This window comes from Phasianus colchicus, chromosome 22, assembly GCF_987193195.1.
Source record: "Phasianus colchicus chromosome 22, bPhaCol1.hap1.1, whole genome shotgun sequence".
Taxonomy (NCBI): domain Eukaryota; kingdom Metazoa; phylum Chordata; class Aves; order Galliformes; family Phasianidae; genus Phasianus; species Phasianus colchicus.
Genome location: NC_143457.1, coordinates 3745522 through 3769222, shown reverse-complemented (window position 1 = coordinate 3769222; position 23701 = coordinate 3745522). Strand labels below are relative to the sequence as shown.

Sequence of the window (23701 nt, the reverse complement as noted above, 5' to 3'; positions counted from 1 at the left end):
TCATGAAAGCCCCATGAACGATGGTTGAAGAAAACAGATTGGGAGAGCGTGCCTTTTGACTTCCAGAAATGTGTTGAACTAAGCACAGGATGGACCATAGCACAAATAGAGTCACACAGCACTGCATGTAGCCGACTGAACAGGTGGAATCATTAGTCTGGATCAGATCCCAGAAGGTTTTTATGATGATTCTTTTAAAATGTGTCCATGTTCTTTCTGAGCAGGGTTGACACAGTGGCTTCCAGGAACAGGAGCGTAATGCATTTTCGAGATGTCTGCAGTAGGTCTTCCTTTCAGTCACGTGCTCCCGTGCACAAGCTTGGTGTGGTCATGTAGTTTACTGTCACTAAACAAGTTGTCCAGATCTGTTTTGTTTTCTTCTGACTAGGAAGTGTGTGCACATGTGGGGCAAAGAACAACAGGAAACCCACTTTGCTTGGCTCTGCAGAAGGGGAGGTGTGATGATGACTCTGGGGTGCTCTGCCAGAGAGGTGATAAAGGTGGAAAAACCCAAAAGGTGCTTAATTCTTTCCACCAGAATATTTTCTGTCTTCCTAACCAGAAATTTTATCCTTGCAACGAATGCTGCTTTAGCTTGGGAAAATCTTGCATGAATTACTGGATTGAGCAAAGCAAGGAAGAATAGGAGAAGAGAGATACAGGCTCAGTGGATGGGAAAGGAAGAAAGGGGTTGTCACCAATGTGTCAGAGAAGATGAAAAACCTTAACAGTTCATCTAGTTAAGCTCATGCAAGGGTTTTGCATTGCAGTTAAATGCTGCTGTGTTTCGTCCAGAAAATGGAGAGGGATGGATTTATATTTATTGGGCTCACATCTCCTGAATTTTAGTTTCTGACTGTGCCAGAGGTCTGGTTCTGCCCTTGGAGCACCTCTCATATCTGTGTGTCTCACTTCCACATCTGCAGAGTATGCCTAACAGTATTCCTCTACTTGAGTGTGATTATAAGAGGAAAAATATTTTAATGTATGCAAGGTCCTTAAATTAACTAGCAGTGGATATTATAAAAGGACAGAAGTTCTTGGGCAGAGCGGCTTTTTGTGCAATACCAAAGGTGGATGTTTTGACAACCCATTTTATTCTCTAGTTCTGTGTTTGACTACAATTTACAGAGGCTGAGTGATCCCTGAAAACGGAGCGGCAGCAGTGGCAATCACAAAGGAGGGTCAGCGAGGACCTTGGAATGCAAAACAGTCGTGGGCGCTGGATAATTCAAATCAACACTCTGAAGCCTGGAAAGGAAATTTTAAGGCTTTGTGAAAATTATGACTAATTCTTTGCTAAGGCTGTGGTGCAGAAGAGGAATGAGATGGATGGTTGGGGGAAGGGAATAGGTTTGCATTCTGTAGGGCTGTGAAGACAGCTTCCTTGCATCCTTCTCCTCAGCTCAGTCCTTGCTCAGTACCCTCTGCGGTTAGATTATTCCTTGCAGATAGCAATCAACTGGAAGGAAGTGTGTGTCTAATTTGCATGAGATTATTTAAAACAAAAAAAAAGGTCTGCATTAGTCAGGGTGATGGTAAACAACGCAAAGAGATGCCTTTTATAATATAGCTGTGGCTCAGCTTTCAAAGCCAAATATAATTCACTTACAATTGGCAGTTTCCTTTATTGTTCCTTTTAACCTTTTGCATTCTGCATGGTCTTGATCTTGCTGAAACTTTAGGACGACCGAAACGTTTGTTTTCCGAAGCGTTGAGAAAATGGATGCAGAGCAATTCTTCTGTTAAAGTGGGGTTATTTCCTTGATGTACTGATTTCAGAGTGGGTTACATTAAACACAAAGCTCTGGTTTTTGTGGCACAGCTTTGGCATCCAGGGGAAGTGATGTTATTTTGGAGTTACCAACTTCTTGCTAGATTCAAACATTGCATGGATCAGGGTTATTTAATCCAGTGATAGAAGAACTGTGATAAAATTCAGCTTGGTGAGATTTTGGAGCGGGTGACATTTTGAGCTGATTTAGAAACTCACACTTTTCTATGCAATTAATACGTGGAGGTTGAATAATTTGGGGCACAGAAAACTCACTCGTACTGTATGCATACATGGGTGTAGGTGGTGAATCTGAAAAAAAATCAGTCCAAAGGGAGTTCTAAATGCCCAAAGACAGCCTTAGAATCTCTCTAACATTTTTGTTCATGTGTGCGAGAGGTGACAGCCATGAAGACAAGTGTACTTCTGAATGCACAGCAGCCTGCATGCAGTGCAGATTCACTCCACATGTGTGCTTAAGGGATCAGCTCTGAGACATCACTCCCTTGATGCTTGGAGGCCTTGATGGCAGCACCCTGGAAACGTCTTGTTCAGGTGAATAAAAAGGAGGTGTTCCAAGGTGACAGCACTCCTGGTCTTCTCCGGTAATGAGGAAGGGAGGTAGTTGTGATTTCTTTTGTGTGATACCTCTAGTACCACAAACGAGAGCTTCAGAGGGCAGAATAGTCCAGGGAGGTAATGACAATTTTAATCTGCACTGCACTGAACTCAAAAGGTTTCCCTTCATTCTGTTATTCGCATTGGCTTTTTCTTCACCATGTGGCAGGGTTTTAATGGAAGCAGAGATACTTGAGTGTCACTAGCTGACAAACTCACTGTAATACTAGGAGGGCATTTTATCTGCGGAAGCCTTTAGGTCTTTTCTCAAGCAAGATGAGAATCAAAGGGGCAGCATGCTTGGGAAGCAGTGAGCGTTGTTTCCTGCTCCCTTGCAGAACGAGGAAAGGATCCTCTGAACTCCCAAATGCTCCTAAGTGTTAAATATTTTCAGATTTGTTATCCTTGCATGGAAGTAGAACAAAACTACCCCCACTCTAGTAGCTAGGAGCTACATTTGCAGCCAGCAGCTTATATTATCTTGTGTGTCTGTCTCCATCTTGATGAGATTCCATAGCTGCTAGAGATCTGCAGCACTGGCATCTGTTTATGCTTTCTCCTATATTGAATAATTAGGAACTGGTTAAAACAGTTTCTTTCCTATTAGAACTTATCTTTTTAACATGGATTAGACACTGCTTTGTGACCAGAACAGTAGGCTGAGCTGATGTGTCCATGTGCCTTTTATTACTCTCACTGCGAGTCTTGTTCCCTTCTGCTGTGTGTGGTTTTGGTTCCTTACTATTTGAGGCGTGCATCAAATAAAGAAAAAGGGGGGGGGAGATTTGGTCAGACTGCAGGACCAGGGAATAGGAACTTCAGGTTCCTGGTGCTGTTTCTGACACTGGGAGTACTCCAGTGGATGTAACCCACCCAACTTCTCTCTTCATGGACCTCGAGTGGAGATGATGAAAAGAAAGAATTCACCCATTTCCTCCCACTGCTGTCATATTCACACTTAATCCGTGCAACACCCATGTGAGAATCAAGTAGTCTGCCCCTTCTTTTCTCAATCTCTTCCCTTGAATCTGTAGCTGCACTTCCAACCTCTGGATGTTTTTTTCATGCACGCTGCATGTGCAGTAGAAAGCCTTGAGTCGCTTCAGATGTTTCTTATATCAGGACTGCTGGCATTCTATCTGCTTCTGTGCAGGAAAATAACATACAAATAACACCCAGCTGTCCTGCCCCACATCACGGTTGCCATCTGAGCTCTGAGTTCTTTTTCTAGAGGATGTTTTCTCCTGTTAGGAAAAATAATCCAGCTGTGCTTCTTTCTTCACAGATGCTGGTCATCGTGAATCACGTAGCTGCTTTTCTTTTCCCCCTTGTTGGCCAAATCCTTTCCACATGTTGTGGCCAATTACAGATGGTCATCCTGGCGTTTCCTGATGGCAGGAGTGACTGCACCAACGTGTTCCATGTGTGCAGTGTGACTGCAGCTCTGGTGAAATAAAATCCAGGCTGCCCTAGGGCAGTCTAATCAGGCAGCAGTAGGCTGGGGCGATGCTGAGCTGAAAGTTTGGGCTTGGCCTTGTTTTGATCTGTTTTGTTATAGTTTTATTTCCTCCTTGCATTCTGTGTCCCATTCATACTAATCACAGTCAGTCCTGATTTTTTCTTTTTATTTCTGCATTTGTCATAAAATAAAGCAAATTATTCCCGTCTTCGGAAACGATCTAGACTAATTAGTCGTCTAACCCAATAATTAGTTTTTTGTTTCCCTGTCTGTTTTCATGCATTATTGTTAGTTTTTTCCCCTCTTTTTTTTTTTTACACCATTACAGATTAAAATGAGCCACATTTGCAGTTGATGGTATCTTTTTTTCGGAGGAAGAATGGAGAATTGCAATAGAAAGCTACTTCAAAAGCAGCAATAAACTCAAGGATAAATTAAGGAAATTGAATGAGCCACATTTGGAAGCAGCGTTGAGGCTAATATTCTGTCGCTTAAGGTTAAATTGCAGCAGAGAAAGAGGGAGAGATTCCAGTGAATCCAAAATTGGGGAGGCAGTACTGCTCAAGTTGGTGACAAAATTCTTTGCAGCTTGAAAAGGTTCTGCCTTGCTTTGGAATTTAATTATGTGTGCATCAAGTGGGTAAAGGTGCTAAAAATGATCTCATTTCCTCTGCTCCCCCAGGCCTGACAGATGAAGAAATTGACCTGGCTTTTCAGCAGTCGGGCACCAGCACGGATGAGCCGCAGTCCCCAGGTCCTTCTTCACAGCTGGTGCCAGCTCAGCCTGCTCACCCTGTGGTATATAGTGAGTAACCCCTTGAAAAGCATTTCTGGGCCAGATCCTAGGTTTCAGTTCAATTAACGCTGTAATTTTTGTCAGAATCAGATACTGAATGTTACTTTGAGTGCTCTCCATGGCTATTGATGTCTGTTGCGAGATGGAGCTAAAAAACCATATTACTCAAGGAAAATGTGATACAAATGATCGTGATCTACAAAAATAAAATCCAACACAAACCAGCCTATGATACCTCTTGTCATGAAGGGTTATAGTAAATAGAAATTAGCTTCTGACTTGCTCTAAGGACTTGAAAAAGCATTTATCTAGTGTGGGACAAAGATTTGCCTTCTAAAACTAAGTAAGGGTCATGCTTCCCTTCATCAGTAGGATTTCCTAACATATAGATTACTAGTATATGATAGAGCTGATAGATTCTTGGATGGAAGGTGATATAAAAGTGCATCATTATTTCATCGGTGCTTGAGAACTTATTTTCTTAACTAGCCAAGCAGCTGAACAGTTAATGCCTTGAATAGTTACTCGAAAGCAGTTTATTTTCAGCAGGAATAGTAGACCAGAATATAATGTCTTCTGGACTTCTGGACTTAGTCTGTGACTTCCCATGTGTGAATTTAAGGTCTGGCACATTGGACTGCCAGTGTGACTGAGTTTTAAGAGTGCTCTGAAGTTACAAATAATGATGACCATTTAGGAGTGATGCTTATTTTTATCAAGATTTCTATCTTCAGTCTTAATGAAAGAGGTGACAGCAGAAATGCTGCGTAGACAGAGTGAATAGGATTGTATGATTTTGTGTACAAAATGTACTCCCAGAGAATTTTTAAAGTCCCAACATAATCTCTGTAGGCTTAAAATTTACATATACATTTGCATTTTAAAATAAACCTCGCAAAAAAGTATCTAAGCTCCAAACAATAAAAACCAAAGTACACACCATTAAAAATCCATCAAAAGAAGCTGTTCAGCTCACATGTGTGGCTGGCAGTTTGCAAAGCACTTTGCTTACCTGCTGAGTATTAGGAATTGGATTCTGATATTGTTCCTAAGCAGTTCTAGTTCAGATACTGACCAGCGTAACAGTCTGCTTAGGGCTGTGTTTATTAGTTTATGACACAGTTCTGCTACTGTTAGAGATAATACTGGACTCGTTCTCTGAGTTTTGAAATACTTTGGTTTGCTACAATCTGGGAAGAAAAACATTTGTGATGGGGTCCAGTTCAGAGCTGGACTATTTCTCCCAGTTGTACTGGGGTGTGCTGCTGAGCTCCAGGACTGCATTCTGCCTGCTGAGCTAATAATACCTGAAATTGCTGGTAGAATCAACATCAGATCCCTGTTAGTGCCATCACTTGGTTGCTCAGCTGTCTCCCATCAGAACTAAACAATGCATGAGTTGATCTTCTCTTACTTTGTAGTGTTCTGCTAATACAAGGACAGCAGGAAAGAAGTGTGCAGTTCAAGCTGGAAAGCACTGTTGTTCACCCTTACAGCTTTATCAATTTTTCCCTCTTTTACTATTTTGGTTTTCCTCAGAGTACCAGCTCCCTATTTCTTGTTAGTAGGTTAAGAATCTTAACTAATATTTAAAAATCAAACAGTTCCCAGGAGCTGCTCCAAAGAGAGCTCAGAAAATATTATTCTGTAATGCTTAGAAACTGAAGGTGAACAAAAATACCACCAAAGCCAAGCTTTTTTTAGGAGTTTTGATTGTAAACTTATGCTCTAGCTTTGTGATCTGATTAATGCTTTTTAAGTAATCTGAACCAAAAGCTTCTGCCTGTGAGCCAGGCTTGTTTAGCAGCCCACAACATCTGGGAAGCAGTGGCAGTAGGTTGATTGGGTACTGTTCCTCTCCTCTCCAGCCATCCTTTGTAGACCTTCTGTTTAATCTTTAAATGGACGTATAAAAAGAAGAAATAGCTGAATCTGTAGGTTGCTCCGAAAGTAATGCCTCCCCTTGCTTTCATTGGGAACTACAACACCTAGAAAAGGCACAATATACTATTTGATAGAGCAGATTCTCAGCTACAAAGCAGTATTTTTCAGCATGGACACGACCATAAAAATACACGAGCTGTGTATTTTCACCAGCAATGAACAGAAACCTGCATGCTGCACTCATAAAAATCTGCACCAGCAGAAGCGACCGCTGTCAGTGTCAGCACTGCTGAAATGCACCAGCCACCACCTCACTGTGCTCACCTGCACCATTTGGTCTACATAAACATTCAGCGATGTCAACAAATGTCAATAGCTAAAGGACTAATGAAATAGGTAGACTGCTAAAGCCAAAGGTTGATTTGTGGGTGGGAACGTCTTAATACTGAAAGTGGTGACAAGATTATTGGTTACATGTGCTTCTTCTATAGAAGACATCTGAGTTTCTTGTGAAGCAGCAGCTGATGTGCTGGAGGTTAGGTCTCAGAGACTGAGAAACACTTTGTGTTTGATTTTTAATTTTTTTCTGTGCAATCTTGACACCTCTAGACCAAATCCTGACACCAGAGAGAGGAAATTACAGAGCAAAAAGAAGAGAAATTGTCGAGGTACTGTGCTGCAAAGCACTAACTAGTGACTTGAGAAACCTGATTTCTCTTTGTTCCCCTTCCACCAAGGTGTTCATGTTTAAGGACTGTTAGAGCAGTGGTTAAGAAGTGCAGAAGCTCAGGGTGGCTTCAGAACCATCTCAGGAGTTCATGCCAAGCAAACGGCTGAGTTGGTGATCTTGCCAGCAGCTCCAGTGTAAGATGTCCACTCTTGTGAGTCAGAGCAATAAATCCTGAGCGCATTTTTTTATTTTATTTGCTTGATCTTCTCCTGCTGTAGTCAACTCAGGCTATTCTTGTTTTTGAAGTTACAGGAAATAATGTATACCACATAAATACTTCCTTTTGCTCAAATTCTACTGCTGGTCTACATATTACTCAATGTTCAAGTCTTTCATTGGAAATAACTCATGTCAGCGCTTTCTTTTTCTTTAAGAGTTCAAGAAGTGTGTTTGTACACATTTACAGTAGTGTAGTTCTTATATGCTGAACTCCTGGGCTTGGTTTAAGTAACTTCAGGGGGAAAGAGAGAAGAGTGATGCTTTGAAAGTTTCTTGATGCTGTATTTTAGCCTAATATGATCTCTATAGTAGAGATTCCCCTCCCTGTTCTGGAGGAGTAACTCCTTCCCTCTGGGTTGTACTTTTGCCAAGAGGTGTCAAAACTGCTTTTAAAAAAAAAAAAAAAAAAAAAAAAGCTTAAAAAAAGCTTGAATTTGATTAATGTAGAGAAACAAGACTTTGCCTGACTGATAATAAAACTGATAAATGACATTTGAATTACTTGTAGCGGTAATTTATTACATAAAATATCTTTTATTTGACATGCGATTAGTTGCTGGAAGCATCACTCAATCTGACTAGTTTAAACATGCTCTAAAATGAACCTCCAGTAAAAAAAAAAAAAACCAAAAAAAACAGGGTTGTCTGCTGTTGGCGTTATGAAATATACTAATCCAGCAGTGAGGACAAAAATCTGACTTTAAATATTTAAATGATTAATTGGGTTTATATATTTTTTTTACCTTTCTAACCTTTCTAATTACACACAAACTCAAGGGAGTTCCTGAGCGAGGTGTGCAGAGCTGTGTGCTGCTTGCTGGTATTGCCTGTGCTCTTCCCCATGGTGTTTATGGTCTCCATGTATGCTGTTCTGTAGAGATTTTACACAGCCTTTAAAATAAGCTGCGATGGGTTCTCTTGCCTTTTGGATCTCCTCCTGCCCCTGTGTGTCTTCATTAGGAAGGAGGCTGTAAAACACAGGCTGCTTTTTCCTACAATTAAAAATGGTGACTGGAATCCAGACTCCTGTCGCTCTTTCCCCATCTCCTCTCCATGGGTTCACTGTTTGCTCTCTGAAAATCACCTTTTCTGGCTTCAGTTTTATATGTGGTTGTTAGTGAGGGGCTGACCTTACTTGGATGCACGAAACCTAATTAATTGATGTCAAGAAAACTAATTCTGAGGCGAGTGGGGATCTTCAAAATAGTGTTTGCTCAGGAAGTGCAATTTACAGTTGCTGTTACAAATGAAACAGACTTACAGCTGGAGAAAACATCGGTGTCCTTCCCAGGATTTCTGAGGCAGAAAGGTTCAGTGCCTTCCCGGCTCCTGTGCCTATTCAGGAAGGGTTTCATTGCCCACAGGCTCACTGGGCTGTGCTTCTTCGCTTTCTCTGAATTTTTTTCCCAGCTTTACAAGTGGGAAATTTGAAGTCAATGTGAGCTGAGCCACTTGGAGCCCTCCCTCCACTGCAGACAGAAAGAAGATGGAATGTGGATTCCAGGCAGAGCTGTGACATTCTTCATAGCATCGTAATATTGATGTGGTCAATGCACAGTCTTTACTGTGTCCCTCACACACTGAGTTTTCCTCTCCACCCCCCTCACTTTTTTTTTTTTTTTTTTTTTTTGCCACAAGACAGAATTATTTCACACATCTCTAAAACGAGTAAAATGGCATTTCAGCTTCTTGTCTTTATAGACTCTCTGAACTTTAGGAAAGATCAGTCTGGTCCCTTTTCATTAATAATGAAAACCAGGGGGCAATAAAATGTTCTTAGCTCCAGCATTGCAAGAACAGAGCGAGAGATGAGGGAGGTGAAAGGGCAGAGGGGTGGGTGCTACAGGTGTGCCCATCCTGCCCTGAAGTCACTGCTGCTGGGGACAGCCCAGGACAGGCTGCAGCTGGACACACTGACCTCTGAACTTCATTAACCATGTGCAGTTGGTAGCTCAGCACTGTCATGGAAAGATGCTTTCAGTCAGGAGTTCAAGGCAGAAATTGGACATTGGGGGGAATTCAGAGCTCAGGAACCAGAAACAGCCATGGGAGCAGAGTGAGGATGGGGAACTGGGGTGGAGGGCTGGCGTTTGCAGCAAGACTAGCCAAAGATCATTTTAAATCCTGACATGTACGCAGCCAGTTACTGCAGCTTAGCTGATGTGTGTTAATTCATTATGTTAAAAAGTTATGATAATTTGATCGTGTGCCTAAGTTCCAATACAGCAGCCAAATCAGCCCCAAATACTGCTGGTGTTATTATTCAGGGGTTCTGGCAGAGCTGCTTTAAGTTGTTCAGATTTCTGGCCAGCGGATAATCTGAGAAACTGTATCCTAAATGTAGGAGAAGGTGGAGGTACCAGTGGTTGGGTCAGTGCCTGTCTGGAGGACCTGAGGGCTGGGATTGGGAATAATCATTGCAGTGAAATTCCTGAAGAAGATCTCTGCAACAAGAAAAATGGCAATAGGTGAACAAAGCAGAAAGGAGACGAGCTTCCAGCCATGTCAGCCAGCTCAGCACAAACTGAAACTTCAGAGAACAGACTGCGTTCCCTAGACATTGCAGGTCACATATAGAGTTGGATCTGTCTGGTTAGAGACTGCACACCAGCCTCCTCCTCATCAGTTCTGCCCACATCCTGCCACTGAACTTCAGGAAAGATCACTCGGCATCCTCTTTATTAAAGAAAACCGGGGGCAGTGCAAGATTCATTAAGGGAACTGTGAGGGAGGTGAAAAGATGAAGCTGGTGGAAAACTATAGGTGTCTTCTGATTCTGCTTGGAGGAGCAGTGTGTGCCATGTCTGCTTTGTTCTGCTGAGTCTTTATGCTCGTGTGCAGAGTTGTATGTTACGTGTCTCAAGTTTTTCTCTTCCCCTTTACCTGTCTCTCTTTAGATATTTAATTGTATGTTTTGTCTTTGCTATTTGTATGTGCTTTGGTCCCTATTCACAATAACAGGCTTGAAAGACACTACATCCTTCCTTATTGAAAGGGTCTGTAACTGCTGATATGGTGTTTATAGACCCATTTATTGCTCCAGCAGTTTTTTCTTCTTCTACTTAACACTTCCTTCTTCCTTTTTTCTGCACCCTTCTGAGGCTTTGGCTTTGTCCTCAATTTGTAAAAATTGCAATACTGAGAGGAAGTGGTATTCAAGTAATGACTTAACCTTAGCTAGCAGTGACACCACAGTTGTCTGGGGTACATGCAGTAAGGTTCAGAGTGTCTTTTGCAAGGAAAGAATAGGGAGAAACAGCTGTTGTGATTTGCCTCCCTTTGACACCTTGAGCAAGGCCACTGTCAATGAAGAGGTCTGGACAGATGTTTCAGTGTTGTAGGGATGGGAGCCTACATTCTGTACCTGAAGGCTACCAGCATCCTAATGCCCCATCCATTAAGTCTGTGCCTGCTAAGAAACAGAACTAGCATTGTTCAGTGCTCTTTTACTGATAAAATGGGCATACTGGGAGAACAGTTGAAAATGTTGTGACCTGCACTTCTTCCCATGATTATTTCTTGATTTTCACTTTTAGACCCACCTGGCTCCAGATGGCGAGATTATGGGGCTTTGGCTATCATAATGGCAGGAATTGCATTTGGCTTCCACCAACTTTACAAGGTAATATTTCTCTCACTTCTCCCAACAGCTTACTCTGTACTCTGAGAGAATGATGTTATGCTGCTTGTGTCCTAATGCTCAGGTTGGTTCTAAGCTGGTGGAGCACCTCAGCTCTTACTGCCACTGCCACTGCTATATCTGAGAAATGTAGGCACTTCACATGAAAATGTGCAGTCAAAAAATGGCAAGCAGACAAATAATTTTCAGCAGTGGATCTCTTAACTGCTAGAAGCAAGGTCATTTTCATCACATATATAAATAAAAACTTATTGAAACTGAGCACAGGTCAGTGAAGGGATTTTCTCAGCATGGGCCAGCAGATATTACTGTCATATCCACAGCCTAATGGTTTGTGCACTGCTGATCCTGCACCCTGCATTAACAAAATCTTCTTTGACTGGTTGGAAGGTTGAAAGAAGGTGCTAACTTCCAGCTCTGCCATACATCCCATAGTTACATTCCAGAGAGCTTGAACCAGCACAGAGCAAGTGTGTGTTCTCTTGTGTACCACAGAGGCAGGAGCCTCTCCTTACTTCTTGTGCAGTGTTTCTCTCATTTAACATGCTTGTTCACTCTGGATTTACTTTTCAGCATTGTGGTAAGTGACATTAGATAATGCTACGGCCTTTTTTAGTATAAATCAAGAGTTGGCCTTGTTTTTTTTTTTAACTGAATTTCTTATCCCATCTTCTCATTAATTTTCTGGATCTTAAAGTAAGAGAAGGAGCAACATGTTTTATCTGTGCAAGCAAAGTAACACGACTTAAGAGGATGGCTTTTTGTGAGCTGTGGTATCCCTTTGTTTTTTATGTTAAAGAAGTGATGCCAGCCTTACTGATCTTTTCTTTCTGGTGAAGAGTGGTGTGGCTGATCAGTGTCCAGAAAGATGTTCGGACAACAGCTGCTGGGCCTTGCAGACCTTAACATTGCTGTTACTAAGTGACACATATCTAACACATATTGATGATTTACATACAATTGTTGGCATAATGTCACTAATGCTATTAATACATCCTATTGCTGTTTTCTTTGTTTACAGATTTTGCTTTGCTGTCTATCCAAACTTCTTAAGACATACTGTGCATCCAACAGAGACGCATATTGTTTTATAGGAGTAAGAAATCTTTGGAGACAGTTGATAAATTCCCTCTGCCCTTCATGGCATTTTGAGGGAGTTTGCAAATAGTGATTTCTACATGAAAGATAGGATGGTAGGATAAGGCAAAGTTGTCCATGTGTGTTCTGTAAGAACTAAAAGAGAACTGCTTATGAAAGTCATCAAAAGCTATTTAGTTTTCAGAATGTCTGAGTGCAAACATATGTGCACACATATCTGTTGTGAGGGCAAGAGCTGTGTACAGCAACAGTGAAATCTTAAACCAGTGTAAAAGAGTGCTGTCCCACACGTGTCAGTTTGGATAATGAGCTCTGTCTCAGAAAGGGTTCTGAATGCATGCCCCTACAGTGTGTGTGCATGCATCAAAAGCCAGGGTGAAGAAGAATTGATAGATGCCAGTAGGGTTGTATCCACATCCTAGAGCATTCTTCTCTTATTCCTTTTCACCTGCTGTTTGTTGTACTTGGCTGTGCTCATCTTAGAGTGCATATTCAATTCCTATGAGTAGTGCTGGCAGAAGGATCTGTGGTTGTTAGGGGAGAGTTGTGACTTGTTAGGCAAAAACCATCCTCTGCAAGGGCAGAATGATGTAGGCTGTGTGGCTGTGTGATCTGCCTCCCTTCCTATGGTAGCTAGCTTCTCACTCCCTTTAGTCAGATTCCTTAGTTCTCTCTTACTGTTCCTAACTTTGCTCCATCTCCTTTTTCTTCACATCTCTGTTTCTCCAGATCTCTGCTATCCCCTCCACTACTCTAACCCTCCCATGCCAGGGTCCCTAACATGTTATAACAACTTTTGTTCCCTCTCTTGTGCTTCCTCTGTCCTTTCCAGGTCCTTTCCCTTCTTCGTCCAACTTCTGCATTCTTTGCCTTGTTGATACAGCTCAAACACTGTTAACACCCTTATGTTTGCAAGCATAACATCTGAAATTGTATCCTATATGTCAACGTTTTTTCTCTAGATGTAGTTGTCCCAGGAGACATTAAACAGAGTTATGAGCTGCACCCCCAGAATATAACCACAAAACTCATATCTTTTTTTCTGCAATTTCTCTTAATGCCTACATTAGAAGGAATTTCTTCTTTCAGCCAGGTGTGTGGATAAATGATCCCTGGCTCTGTGATAAAGACTGAGGTTTGGACAGTGGGCTTTGAGGTCGTTTCAGAAAGATTAGAAATTTGTTTTGCATATCCCTGTTTCCTAAAAAAATATATGTGCTCCGTGCAGAAATACCTACTCCCTCTCATCATGGGAGGCAAAGAAGATAGGAAACAACTTCAGAGGATTGAGTCAAACATTGCTGAGATGAGTGGCAGCGTGACACAGACAGGTAAAGATTAATGACTCCATCAATTCACCCCTCAAAGCCTTTCTCCCTGTATCCTCCATTCTGCCAAGACCCCCACCCTCTTCTTTCCCTACATCTCCACTTTATGTGGTGACTTCATTTATCTGCTCTGAGAATCTGTTCACATTTGCAAATGAAGCCGCCGTCATTTCGGTTTAATTTGAAATTGCTTGTTTACTGTCGGCGCGGCCTCAATTAATTATGTTTTTACGGAAAGGCTCCCAACCTCAGAATATTAATAAGGGGAATAAAATGACAGCCTTTCGGAGGGCTGTAAAGTTCATTTTTAATTTCTGCTTCTCTGATGTTTTCTGGGCTTTTTTTTTTTGGTGTTTTCCCCCCACTTTCCATCTGAAAATCCAGCACTGGGTCAGGATTGTCTGTAATTACTGTGCCTCCCTGACCCTGGCCACCTTCTCTGTTATTGACTCTATAGGGTGCCTGTTCATTACCTGATGCCCTAATGATGGTCTGGATTAGCTGTTACCTGTCATACCAATAGAGTTTTTAATTTTATTTTATTTTATCAGCTTGTTTACTGCCTGGAAGCTTTGGATAAAGTGCCAAAGTAGAAAAAGTTCTCCTGCAACTGGAGTTGGAGTCTAGCAGTTGTTCATCAGTATTTGCTGTGGTGTAGGAGGGAAATACTGGGTGTTCTCTAGAATTAAAAGGAAAAACAGACAAAGAATATGCAGTTGATGGGATGGAAAAGAAGTGTGATTTTCAGTAGTGTTTGCTACAGGTATCGTGGTGAAAAAGCTGGTGGGCTGAAAGCAGGAGGATGCTAATTACACTTTTTAGTGGCGGGTGTGAAGATAAGCATCTTTCATTTCTCTTGATACCCTGAGGTCAGTCCTGAGACCAGCCTCTTTCCAGGCTGGAGCTAGCCCCAGAGTTTGCTTGTGTGAGGCCAGAGATAGATAAATGATACAAACATTGTGTAAGTTCAGGGAGATGTACAAATCATAAACCAATATAATTAGAAGGGAGAGGTTTTGGATGGATATACTGTGGGCTATAGACATCTATACAATGGAAAGATAAACTAGAAATACTGGAGGTTAGATGCAGTGCAGGTAGATTACCCATAGTGCAGATAAATCATATGGATTAAAGTGAGCAGGCGGGCATAGATAAATTAGATATAGTAGGAATAGAGGCATCTTGTAGTTAGACAGCAGGAAGGACGTGTGTGTATGTATCTCAGTTTAACACTCTCCTGCTTTTTCCCTTGCAGTGACTCAGTTACAGACAACTTTAGCAGCTGTCCAAGAAATGCTAATCCAGCAACAACAGAAAATCCAGGAGCTCACCCAAGAACTGGCTGCTTCTAAGGTATCCACCTCCAGTTCCTCACTTTTAGAACATTACCTAGAAGATGCGTGGCTTCTGTTGTGTCCTCATGAAAAGCACCTCATTAGGGTCATAATCCAGCCTTCATCTGTAGTGTCCCCCACCAGTTTCTTTGCATCTAACATCAACATAGGCTGTCTGTTTAAAGCACTGGATTCTAACTGGCTACCCAATGAAATATGAGGGCTGTTCCAAAAGTAATGCCTCCTGTTTTATTATGTTGGCCCATGATGTCAGAGGTGGATGTTGGTGGGATGGCAGTAGAGATTAAACCTTCCCACCAGTATTCTGTTACATTTAACTGCTGTGTGACAGATGGCAGCAGAGAGGGAGTCTGACAGAATGGCTTCTGACATGGAAGTGTGTACGAAGCAAAGGTGCATAGCTGAATTCCTCCATGTAAAAAAAAAAAAAAGCATCCATTGACATTTATTAACATTTGCTGAACATGAGTTTATGTAGATCAAATGGTGGACATGAACACAGTGAGTTGGTGGATGGTGCAGTTCAGCAGTAGCAAGAGTGGTCACTTCTACTAGTGCAGATTTTTAAGAGCGTGGCATGCAGGCTTGTGTTCATTGGTGGCAGCAATGCATAGCTAATGGTGGTGTCTGTGTTGAAAAGTAGTGTTTTGTAGCTGATAGTTTGCCCTATCAAATAGTGTTAGTATTCCTTACATCTGTTGTAGTTCTCATGGAAATAAATGGGCAGTTTATTTTGGCAATAAAGCCACTGGTTCTAGCTGGTTTGTATTCTTACCTGTGTTTTTAGGTAACCAATTTTAACAAAAATAGTTTCTTTCTGGCAATGAGACAATACTGTTTGTCTCTGAACTAATTTGCAGCTATTGGCCTAAGCATTCTGTCAGCCATTAGGTGCTGGTTAGATGTGAGTTGGGATGGATTTAAATCAGGCAGAGATGGCACCTTCCTTTCACTCATAAATTTGGGATTATTCAGGTTCCAGTAATCTTTCAGTATTCTTAGTACAGAGAGAGACTATTCTTTCTCTATTAAATCCCTTACACAATGCCTTGTAATCTTCTCTCTGTAGCATGAGTGCTTGACTTCTCCCTGTACCTATTCTTTAATCTCATACAAACCCTTTGATGGTGTGTAACTGGTGGGCCACAGCTGACTATGTGGTGTGCACACTGTACAGTAGGAATCCCTCAGTGGCACAGCTGTAAACCCAACCATGAAAGTCAGTTTATGGTCACAACACTCTACTTCAATTTTCCTTGGGAACTGTGGCCTGTCAGTGGCCTGGAGCCAGTCCGGAAATTGGAAAACTGTTTTCAGGTCGTAAGTGTTAAGATTAAGGCCACATGTTGAGCTTTAAGAAGGGAAAAGGGCATAAGAGTCTTGGTGGTTTAGAAAGTCTTAAAGAAGTTTTTCCTGCCCCCCCTCCACTCCCCACACTGAAATGGTAGCACACATTGTTATGATATCTAAACCTCATGTGTACAAAGACAAACTTGGGCAACCCCACAAACCAAAGAATAAAAGCTGTGTTTTCTCAGCTGTAATGTAAGTTTTTATATCTGCTTTTCAAACTCCTACTGGCATGCTGTAAAAAATTAAAAAGAGGGACTTAAAGTAATTAAAAAACGTACATAAAAATTCAAGGCTTGAGTTTTCTACAACTGTTTTTAAAGAGACTGGCTAAAAAGCCCCAGATGTCAGATTTTATTTCTAAATCCTAGGCATCTGGCACCATATGTGTTTTGGAAATTTGAGTCCTTTGCAGGCCAGTGAGTGGAAATCACTCCCTTGTTAACGTGCTGCTGTAGCTTTCAAGGTCTTGGAGAGCCAGAACAGTGGCTCCTGGATTCTTGCTGTCTGAGGGCTGGGAGTGTGAATCTCAAGGGAACGCATCTGTGTATATCACAGCTACTACAGGCTGAGCTGCTCCCTGGGTTTGCAGCCCAGAAGTCCTGTGCAGGGTGCTGGCTGTGGAGGTGTTCAGGGCTGCCCAGCACTGGGGGAACTCTGGTTGTAGTGAGTCTGGGGTAGAAAGAAGGAGAAACAAGCAGTCCTGGCTGGAGCTCATAGGAGCTGGCAAGAAGGAGGTTTTGTTATTCCAGTCCTGGCTTCCTTCATTGGAGAATTTACTAGGATTACCTCTGGAGAAACTCTCATAAATGCATTCGTTCCTATTGGCTTTTAGCAGCAATTACTGTGGGAAGCATTAGAAGTGAGCATTCTCTGGTCCCATGCTCAGCCCATCACTGCAGGAGTTGGTACAGTGTTTGGATGGGGGTAGTCGTATGGTGATCTCTCTTTCAGAATGATGTTCCCATTTTTCAAGTTCCCAAAAGGGTTTAAAAAAATGCCAAAAGTATTATCTGCAGCATGTTCTCTTCTGTTGTTACCTTACTCTAATTTCTGCCTGATATCCCATAGCAATTCAGATGCAGTGCTGACAGCAGCTTCCACGAGTTACTTATCATCTTTCCCCACCAAACTGCATTCATTGCTTTGAAATATCCGAGAGACAGTGCCTAGTCCAGCTGCTTCCTGGAGATACAATCTGGTAACTCAAGTGTAGCTCTATTTGTTCAAATCTAGTGCAGAAAGTTTTTGGAGCTTTCAGGCGTAGTTTATCAGTCCACCTCTAAGCACCACAGAATGCAGATAATTGTCTCTTTATTTCATGATTTAGGAGAAATGAGGGTGTGGTTTTAAACCAGTTGATAATATGCAATATTTGAATCTCAGCTAAGTGTAGTAACAGAAAAGAGAAAGAGCCTGATTCGGTGCAACTCCCACTGCCTTTCTGGATTCTAGTGTTGTAGAAATCATTCCACAGATCAGTGTCAAATAATTTGGTTTACATCTTTCTGTTTTCTTCTTCGTCTGACATATTGGTGAAAAGCATGCTGTACAGAGCTTGCTTCATCTGAATTCTCAGTAGTGCTGGCTGCCTTCTACAGAAAAAAAAAAAAAAAGGTCCCCTTGAGATGCTTCAGCAATGGTTGTTAGAAACAAGATTAATTAGTCCCCAAAACTAAAAGCAAATATTTGAATTGTTGGAGCGCATTAAAACAGTTATTATTTCTGATCGTTGTGGGGATCCTTTAAGGTCCTTCTTCATTGTGGAAGCTATTTTGCTCTGATCTGAGATTTTAAAGGATAGAGTTTATCCTCAGCGCTTGAGATTCCCAAATGGGAGGAGAGGGAAGATGAGATAGAAAAAAGGTGACATTTTTGAGCTATATCTGGGTTCATGCTTTGATCTTTGCATCTTTTTTTCCATGTTATAGGCCACAACTTCCACCAACTGGATTCTGGAGTCACAGAATATTAATGAATTGAAATCTGAGATCTACTCATTAAAAGGACTCCTCCTGAACCGGTACGGATGGAATATATTGATAGAAGATGGTTGTGTGGGGAAGGGTTGCTTTCTGGGATTCTCTCAATCATAGAGAGGAAAAGCATTTCCAGCAGGAACTAACTCTATATCCTGTTATTGCTATTTTAATAATACCACTCCACTATCACTTTCTATTTGCAGGTCTCAAAATGCTTTTCAAATCTGCCTTAAATCACAGAGTGCTCTGGATAATTAGTAATTACTAAGATTTTTCCTTTTTGTTTTTGATAGAGAAATTCTCTGCCATTCCCAACAGGGAGGATGCCTCCCACCTGGTTTGAGGGGTTGACTGCACCTGAGCTGGCCACCTCTGTTCTCGTGTAGAGAGAATCACTGGTGGATCCAGTTCATTTGATCTGTTCATAGTTAGGGATAACCAGGTCAAATGACACTTCAGCAGAACCTGTTCTTCTCCACTGGCTCGCTCAGGCACAGACTTATTATACAATGGATGTTTGAAATGATAATAATACAAATCCCAACCTATGGGATAAATTATAAGAGGAGGGATCAGATCTCAGTGTTTATCAGCTTTGTCAGTTTGTCATATCCTTTGATATGACTCCCTAACTTCCTTTTTCATACAAATAATTCTTCTCAAAGCATCCTTGGTACAAAGTCTCACAAGGGTGAGAGTTGTCATTAGGGAAAAATCACTCTTTTATGCAGCTTTAGGGATAAAAATTGTTTTAGTTATTCAGTTTCCCAAAAAAAAAGGCAAATGATTCTGCAGTGAGGAGGCAGCAGCAACACTGGAGCCCAGAAAGACTCCAGAATGAATTTGTTGATTGCATTTATGATACTGGTTGAATGCAGATGTTTGCTTATTGTGCTCTCAGGAGATGGAGGCTAGATGAGCAGAGTTCTTCCATGGCCAGTGGTGGCACTGAGAAGAGGGAGCTGAGAGCAACTACTGTTCTTAGTTAAGTGTATGAAAATGGACTCTGCTGTGCACAAGCACTCACTTTAAGAGTGTAGCCAGCTTTGGTCTGCTCTGCTTTTACCCATGGCACAGCCAGTTCACCTGAGAGGCATGAGAATCCCCTCCACACAGCATCCCAGACATGAATCTGATACCTTTTCATACTCCCACTTTGTGCATACAAAAGCAGGGATGCATGGGGAATACCAAACCAGACATGCTTTTCTGCTTTACTCTTCATGATGGATCACTTTCTGAGGGCACTAGCACTCCTTACTGGACTTAAATTTGTCCTTTTTGGAATTTACATTCTCCTTTTAGAGATGGGCTTTAGCTTGGCACTGTCAAATCCTTAAAGTCCACCTGGAGAGAACTCACCGAGGACAACACAGCCATATTCTCAGCTGGAGCAAGTCAGTATGTCTCCATTCAAATTGGAGAAACTAAGGCAGTTTGCAGCAGCCAGGATCTGGCCCAAACATGTAAAGTGCGTGCTGGGACTAGGAGATAGAGTCTGGACTGTAATAAGCCAGTGTGCAATAGCTGTGTATCACAGTGGAAGCAAGAGCCAGGTGGTGAAACTTCTTGGCGGAGGCACAAGGAGCAGATTTCTCTGACTTCTTACTCCAGTGGGAATTTTCCTTTCCAATTAATTAGTGATTGTTTTATAAGGGACACCCATGTCTTTCCAGAGGCAGCATTCCTGTCTGCTAACTTACTCTGTGAAATTGGCCAAACAAGATCAGTTCAGACTCAATTACCGGTTGCTTGTAAAGCACTTTGAGATTCTGGCTGAAGAAATGAAGTGGCCTTGTTCTTGTTCATTGAAGTTTCAGTCCTGTTTTACATGGCTTCCCAGTACAAATACTATTCTCTCTAATGACAACCCCTCTGTTTTTAATAAAAGCCCCTTTCTCTCCTTTTCTTCCCTCCCTTCTCTCCCCTAAGGAGGCAGTTTCCTCCCTCCCCTTCAGCTCCTAAGATCCCATCATGGCAGATCCCAGTGAAGCCAAGCTCACCCTCCAACCCTGTTGTCGCCAATCACAACAGCAGCAGTGACATCTCACCTGTCAGCAATGAGTCTACCACCTCCTCACCGGTCAAGGAGAACCACAGTCCTGAGGGTTCGAAGGTCAGCTGCCATCTGCTGAGCACCGAGGAAGGCAACAAGGCAGTGATTGATGTCAAGAGCCAAGTGCGGATGGAGGTGCAGGGTGAGGAGGAGAAAAGGGAAAACAAAAGGAATGAAGAGGAAGAAGAGGACGATGAGGATGATGACGTGAGCCACGTGGATGAGGAGGAATGTATGGGTGTCCAGACTGAGGACCGGAGAGGAGGGGATGGGCAAATTAATGAGCAAGTGGAAAAGCTACGAAGACCTGAGGGGGCCAGCAATGAGAATGAGATTGACTAAGGCACTCTGGCTTCTGCTGATGCTGCTGTACATCTTCCCTAGCCTCCTGCACTGTCCCTGGTGCCTCTCCCATTTTGTGGAGTGCCACCATCCCTTCCAGTGATTCTTCCATGATTGACCTTGAGCAGGGTCGTGATTGCCTGGTGAACAAGGTGGGCCGTTTCACCACATGGCTGTGCAGCGTTGCAGTGGCTTCTTCTCCCCTCCCAGGCCCACCTTCCCCCCATGAGCTGGGGTCACTGCCTAGGCTGGAAGACCAATCGCCTTACCATGCACCACAGCAACAGAATAAGTCCCCTTAAAAAACATCCAGCATCTCCTGAAGTAGTCGGCCTCTTTGCTACATCCCAGAGTCCTTCTATCCCGTTTCAGAAACCTGTCTGCCCCGACGTCTTTGATTTCACAAGCCTTTAATCCCAACATAATCCCCAAAACAGTCCTCGCTGTTTCCCAAAATACCCCTCAATTTTATTTCTCAAACTAATTGGTATTCTATTGCCAAAAAAAAAAACATTTTAATTCCTCACCAGATCTCAGTCTCAGCCACCTTCTTCCAAGCCTTATGCCAAGCCTCAAATTCCTGAAACTACCTAGTGTTTAAAAACGCTAAATTTCTGGTGGGGTCCAAAGAACACTGTTTCCACCCCACGTGCTCTTCCATTCATTGAAGTGGCCTCTTGCTAGGGACCGAGTCCAGGTTTCATGGCCACAGTAAAATGCATGAGAACAGGTGGCTTTGTTACTGATTGCTCCCCTGTAAAAGGACATCTTAAAAGATGACCCCACTCATGGCAATTACTCCCCTTCTTCCTCCAAAGACAAGGAGCTAGCATCAGTTTTTGACATCTTTTATAGCTGTCCTGAATGAGATGATATCAGATGCTGAAATAAGTGGTTAATTTTGAATTTTTGCAATGGTTCTGAGCTTGTTTTTCTCCCTAAGTGAGGAGAAAACCCATATTAAATGATCAGCTGAGACCTGCACCTACCCAGTGACAGGCACCTGCTTCAGCAAGGCAGTTCTTTACAAGAGAGAACAATTCCAGCTCTGAGGTACACCGCAGGCCCTCTTGCCCAGTCCAGCCATTATTTTTTTTTTTGCCTTTTTGGGGCTATATACAAATCAAAACGGTGAATTTTGAAACCTCTCATTTGCAGCATTGTGTTCTCAGCTGTTAAAATGGTGGTGTCCAATTATATTACTCACTGCATCAGAGCCTCTTAGCGGAGCAATTCTTGTAACAACTGAGTCTCACTGTCCTCACTAAGCAAGCGTGCTCGTCCGTGTGATCATGTATAGATTTCAGATATAAAATATGATTGTATATAATTGTAATAAATATGAGTTACCACTATTTAACACCAGGCTGTTATTGGATTACTGTGGCTCTTTTTTGGGGGAGAAATATACAGGGTGGCAAAGGGAGGAAAGTGGGCGCGTTATGGAAATTCAGTCCTTATAAAATGTTTTCTTGATGGTTGGTTTATTTTCTAGCTGCTCCAGTCCTAGGTTATGTCAGCAGGAGGCAGTGCAGAGAATGGTGGATATGCAATATACAGTACAGTGCAGATAGCTGTGACAGCACCGTAATTCTAGGCTGCCTCCATTGTTGCAGAGGGTGAGATGGTGGATCATCGGTGAGTAAAATGCAGCTCCTCTGGTCCCCTTCCTCCCAGCAGGAGGCTCTGCAGGGTGCAGAATGCAACGCCGCACTCCATTCCACCCCAGCAGCAGGAGGTGCTGAAGGCAGTGTCTGAGATATTCCATGGCCCTCAGCCTTATCTGCCAGCAGAGAATGCAGTGCCATGTCCCGTGACTGCTCTGAGCCCTGCCATGTCAGTACAGAAGCCATTCAAAGAGGTGGCGTCCAGCACTTGCAGCTACTGCAGTCCCATCTTTGTTCAACAGAAGTATTTGGCTCCCTCCTAAAAAAGAGGGATTTACTTGATTCCTGAGTATTTGGGTGTCTGGTACACAGTGACATTTTCCTGCTCAGGGGGAGCGAAAGGAACCTTCATATTACTGTATTTAGACCTGCTGCTGGATGTGATGATTTCTCATTCCTTAAATGGACGAATATCTTCCCCAGGAGTGAGTGTGTGTGTGTGTGTGTGTGTGTGTGTCTCCGCTGTTTAACGTTCACAAAGAACGTCACATTTAGCTAAAACAGGGCAAATTTGAAAGTGTTTAAAAGGACAGATTTGTATTGAGAGATGGCACTTTTCATTTCTCCAAGCCAAGAATCCTTGTGAAAAGAAAACACGACTGAACACGAGGATGTAATGAAAAAGTATTGTCCTGCCTGTGTACATTTTATATACATAGAAGGTTTTGAAAATAGAAAGTGCCTGGACAACAGCAGTTGGTGAAATGTGGAAAATATGTTGCTGAGGTATGTGCCTTGCAAAGTGACTTACGAGGTTTACAATACAACCATCTCTGAGGGTTCATTTTTTCCCCCTTTTCCTTCATGTTACCCATGTTCAATCCATTTACCATTACATTTCTGCAGAGTAAAAGGTAGATTTCCTCAATTCCTGCCCTTTTCACTCTCTTAGCTTTTGTTTCTTACAGCCTTTACCAGCTGGATAGGTCATGTTTTTTCCTTTCCCCAACCTGATACAAGTCCCAGCAAATTACCTCATAGTCCACAGCTGAAAAAACTCCATCTCTGAGCCTCCTGATGGGGTCCTATGTACTTTGTTGATTCTAACCCTCCAGCATAGAATTTGGAAGAAGCCAGACCTTCTTAGCAGCTGGTATTTTTGGGAGTCGTGAGTGTCACTCCTCAGTCTCTCCTTTCTTGTCTCTTAGCAGCACAGCAGGAGTTTTAGGGCAAGTATTTTGGTCTTAATGAACCGCACTGACTGCTAACTTGTGATGATGATGATGATTATTGCTAAAAACAAGCTTCTTATATGAGCTGCTGTGTGAAATGTTTAGCACACTGGACAGTAGACACTGAGAGTGCCATCACGTTAGCTGAAAGATGACCAGGTAGTCAGCCTTTTTTCTGCACACAGCACAAGGCAGCACAAGCAGTCACCCACCCTCTGGCTTACCCAA

General features: G+C 42.4%; 1 protein-coding gene across 1 annotated transcript in view; it reads left to right on the top strand.

Annotated features, from left to right (window-relative positions):
- The window catches only part of PEX14 (peroxisomal biogenesis factor 14), a 72993-nt gene extending 51000 nt beyond the window's left edge, over positions 1 to 21993 (top strand). Inside the window, exons 4-9 of the mRNA XM_031613338.2 lie at positions 4534 to 4656; positions 11017 to 11102; positions 13447 to 13549; positions 14805 to 14902; positions 18186 to 18277; positions 20169 to 21993. Of these exons, the coding sequence (XP_031469198.1) occupies positions 4534 to 4656; positions 11017 to 11102; positions 13447 to 13549; positions 14805 to 14902; positions 18186 to 18277; positions 20169 to 20634 (968 nt within the window). The 3' untranslated portion in view covers positions 20635 to 21993. The remainder of the gene's footprint in view (positions 1 to 4533; positions 4657 to 11016; positions 11103 to 13446; positions 13550 to 14804; positions 14903 to 18185; positions 18278 to 20168) is intronic.
- Positions 21994 to 23701: the final 1708 nt, after the last annotated feature.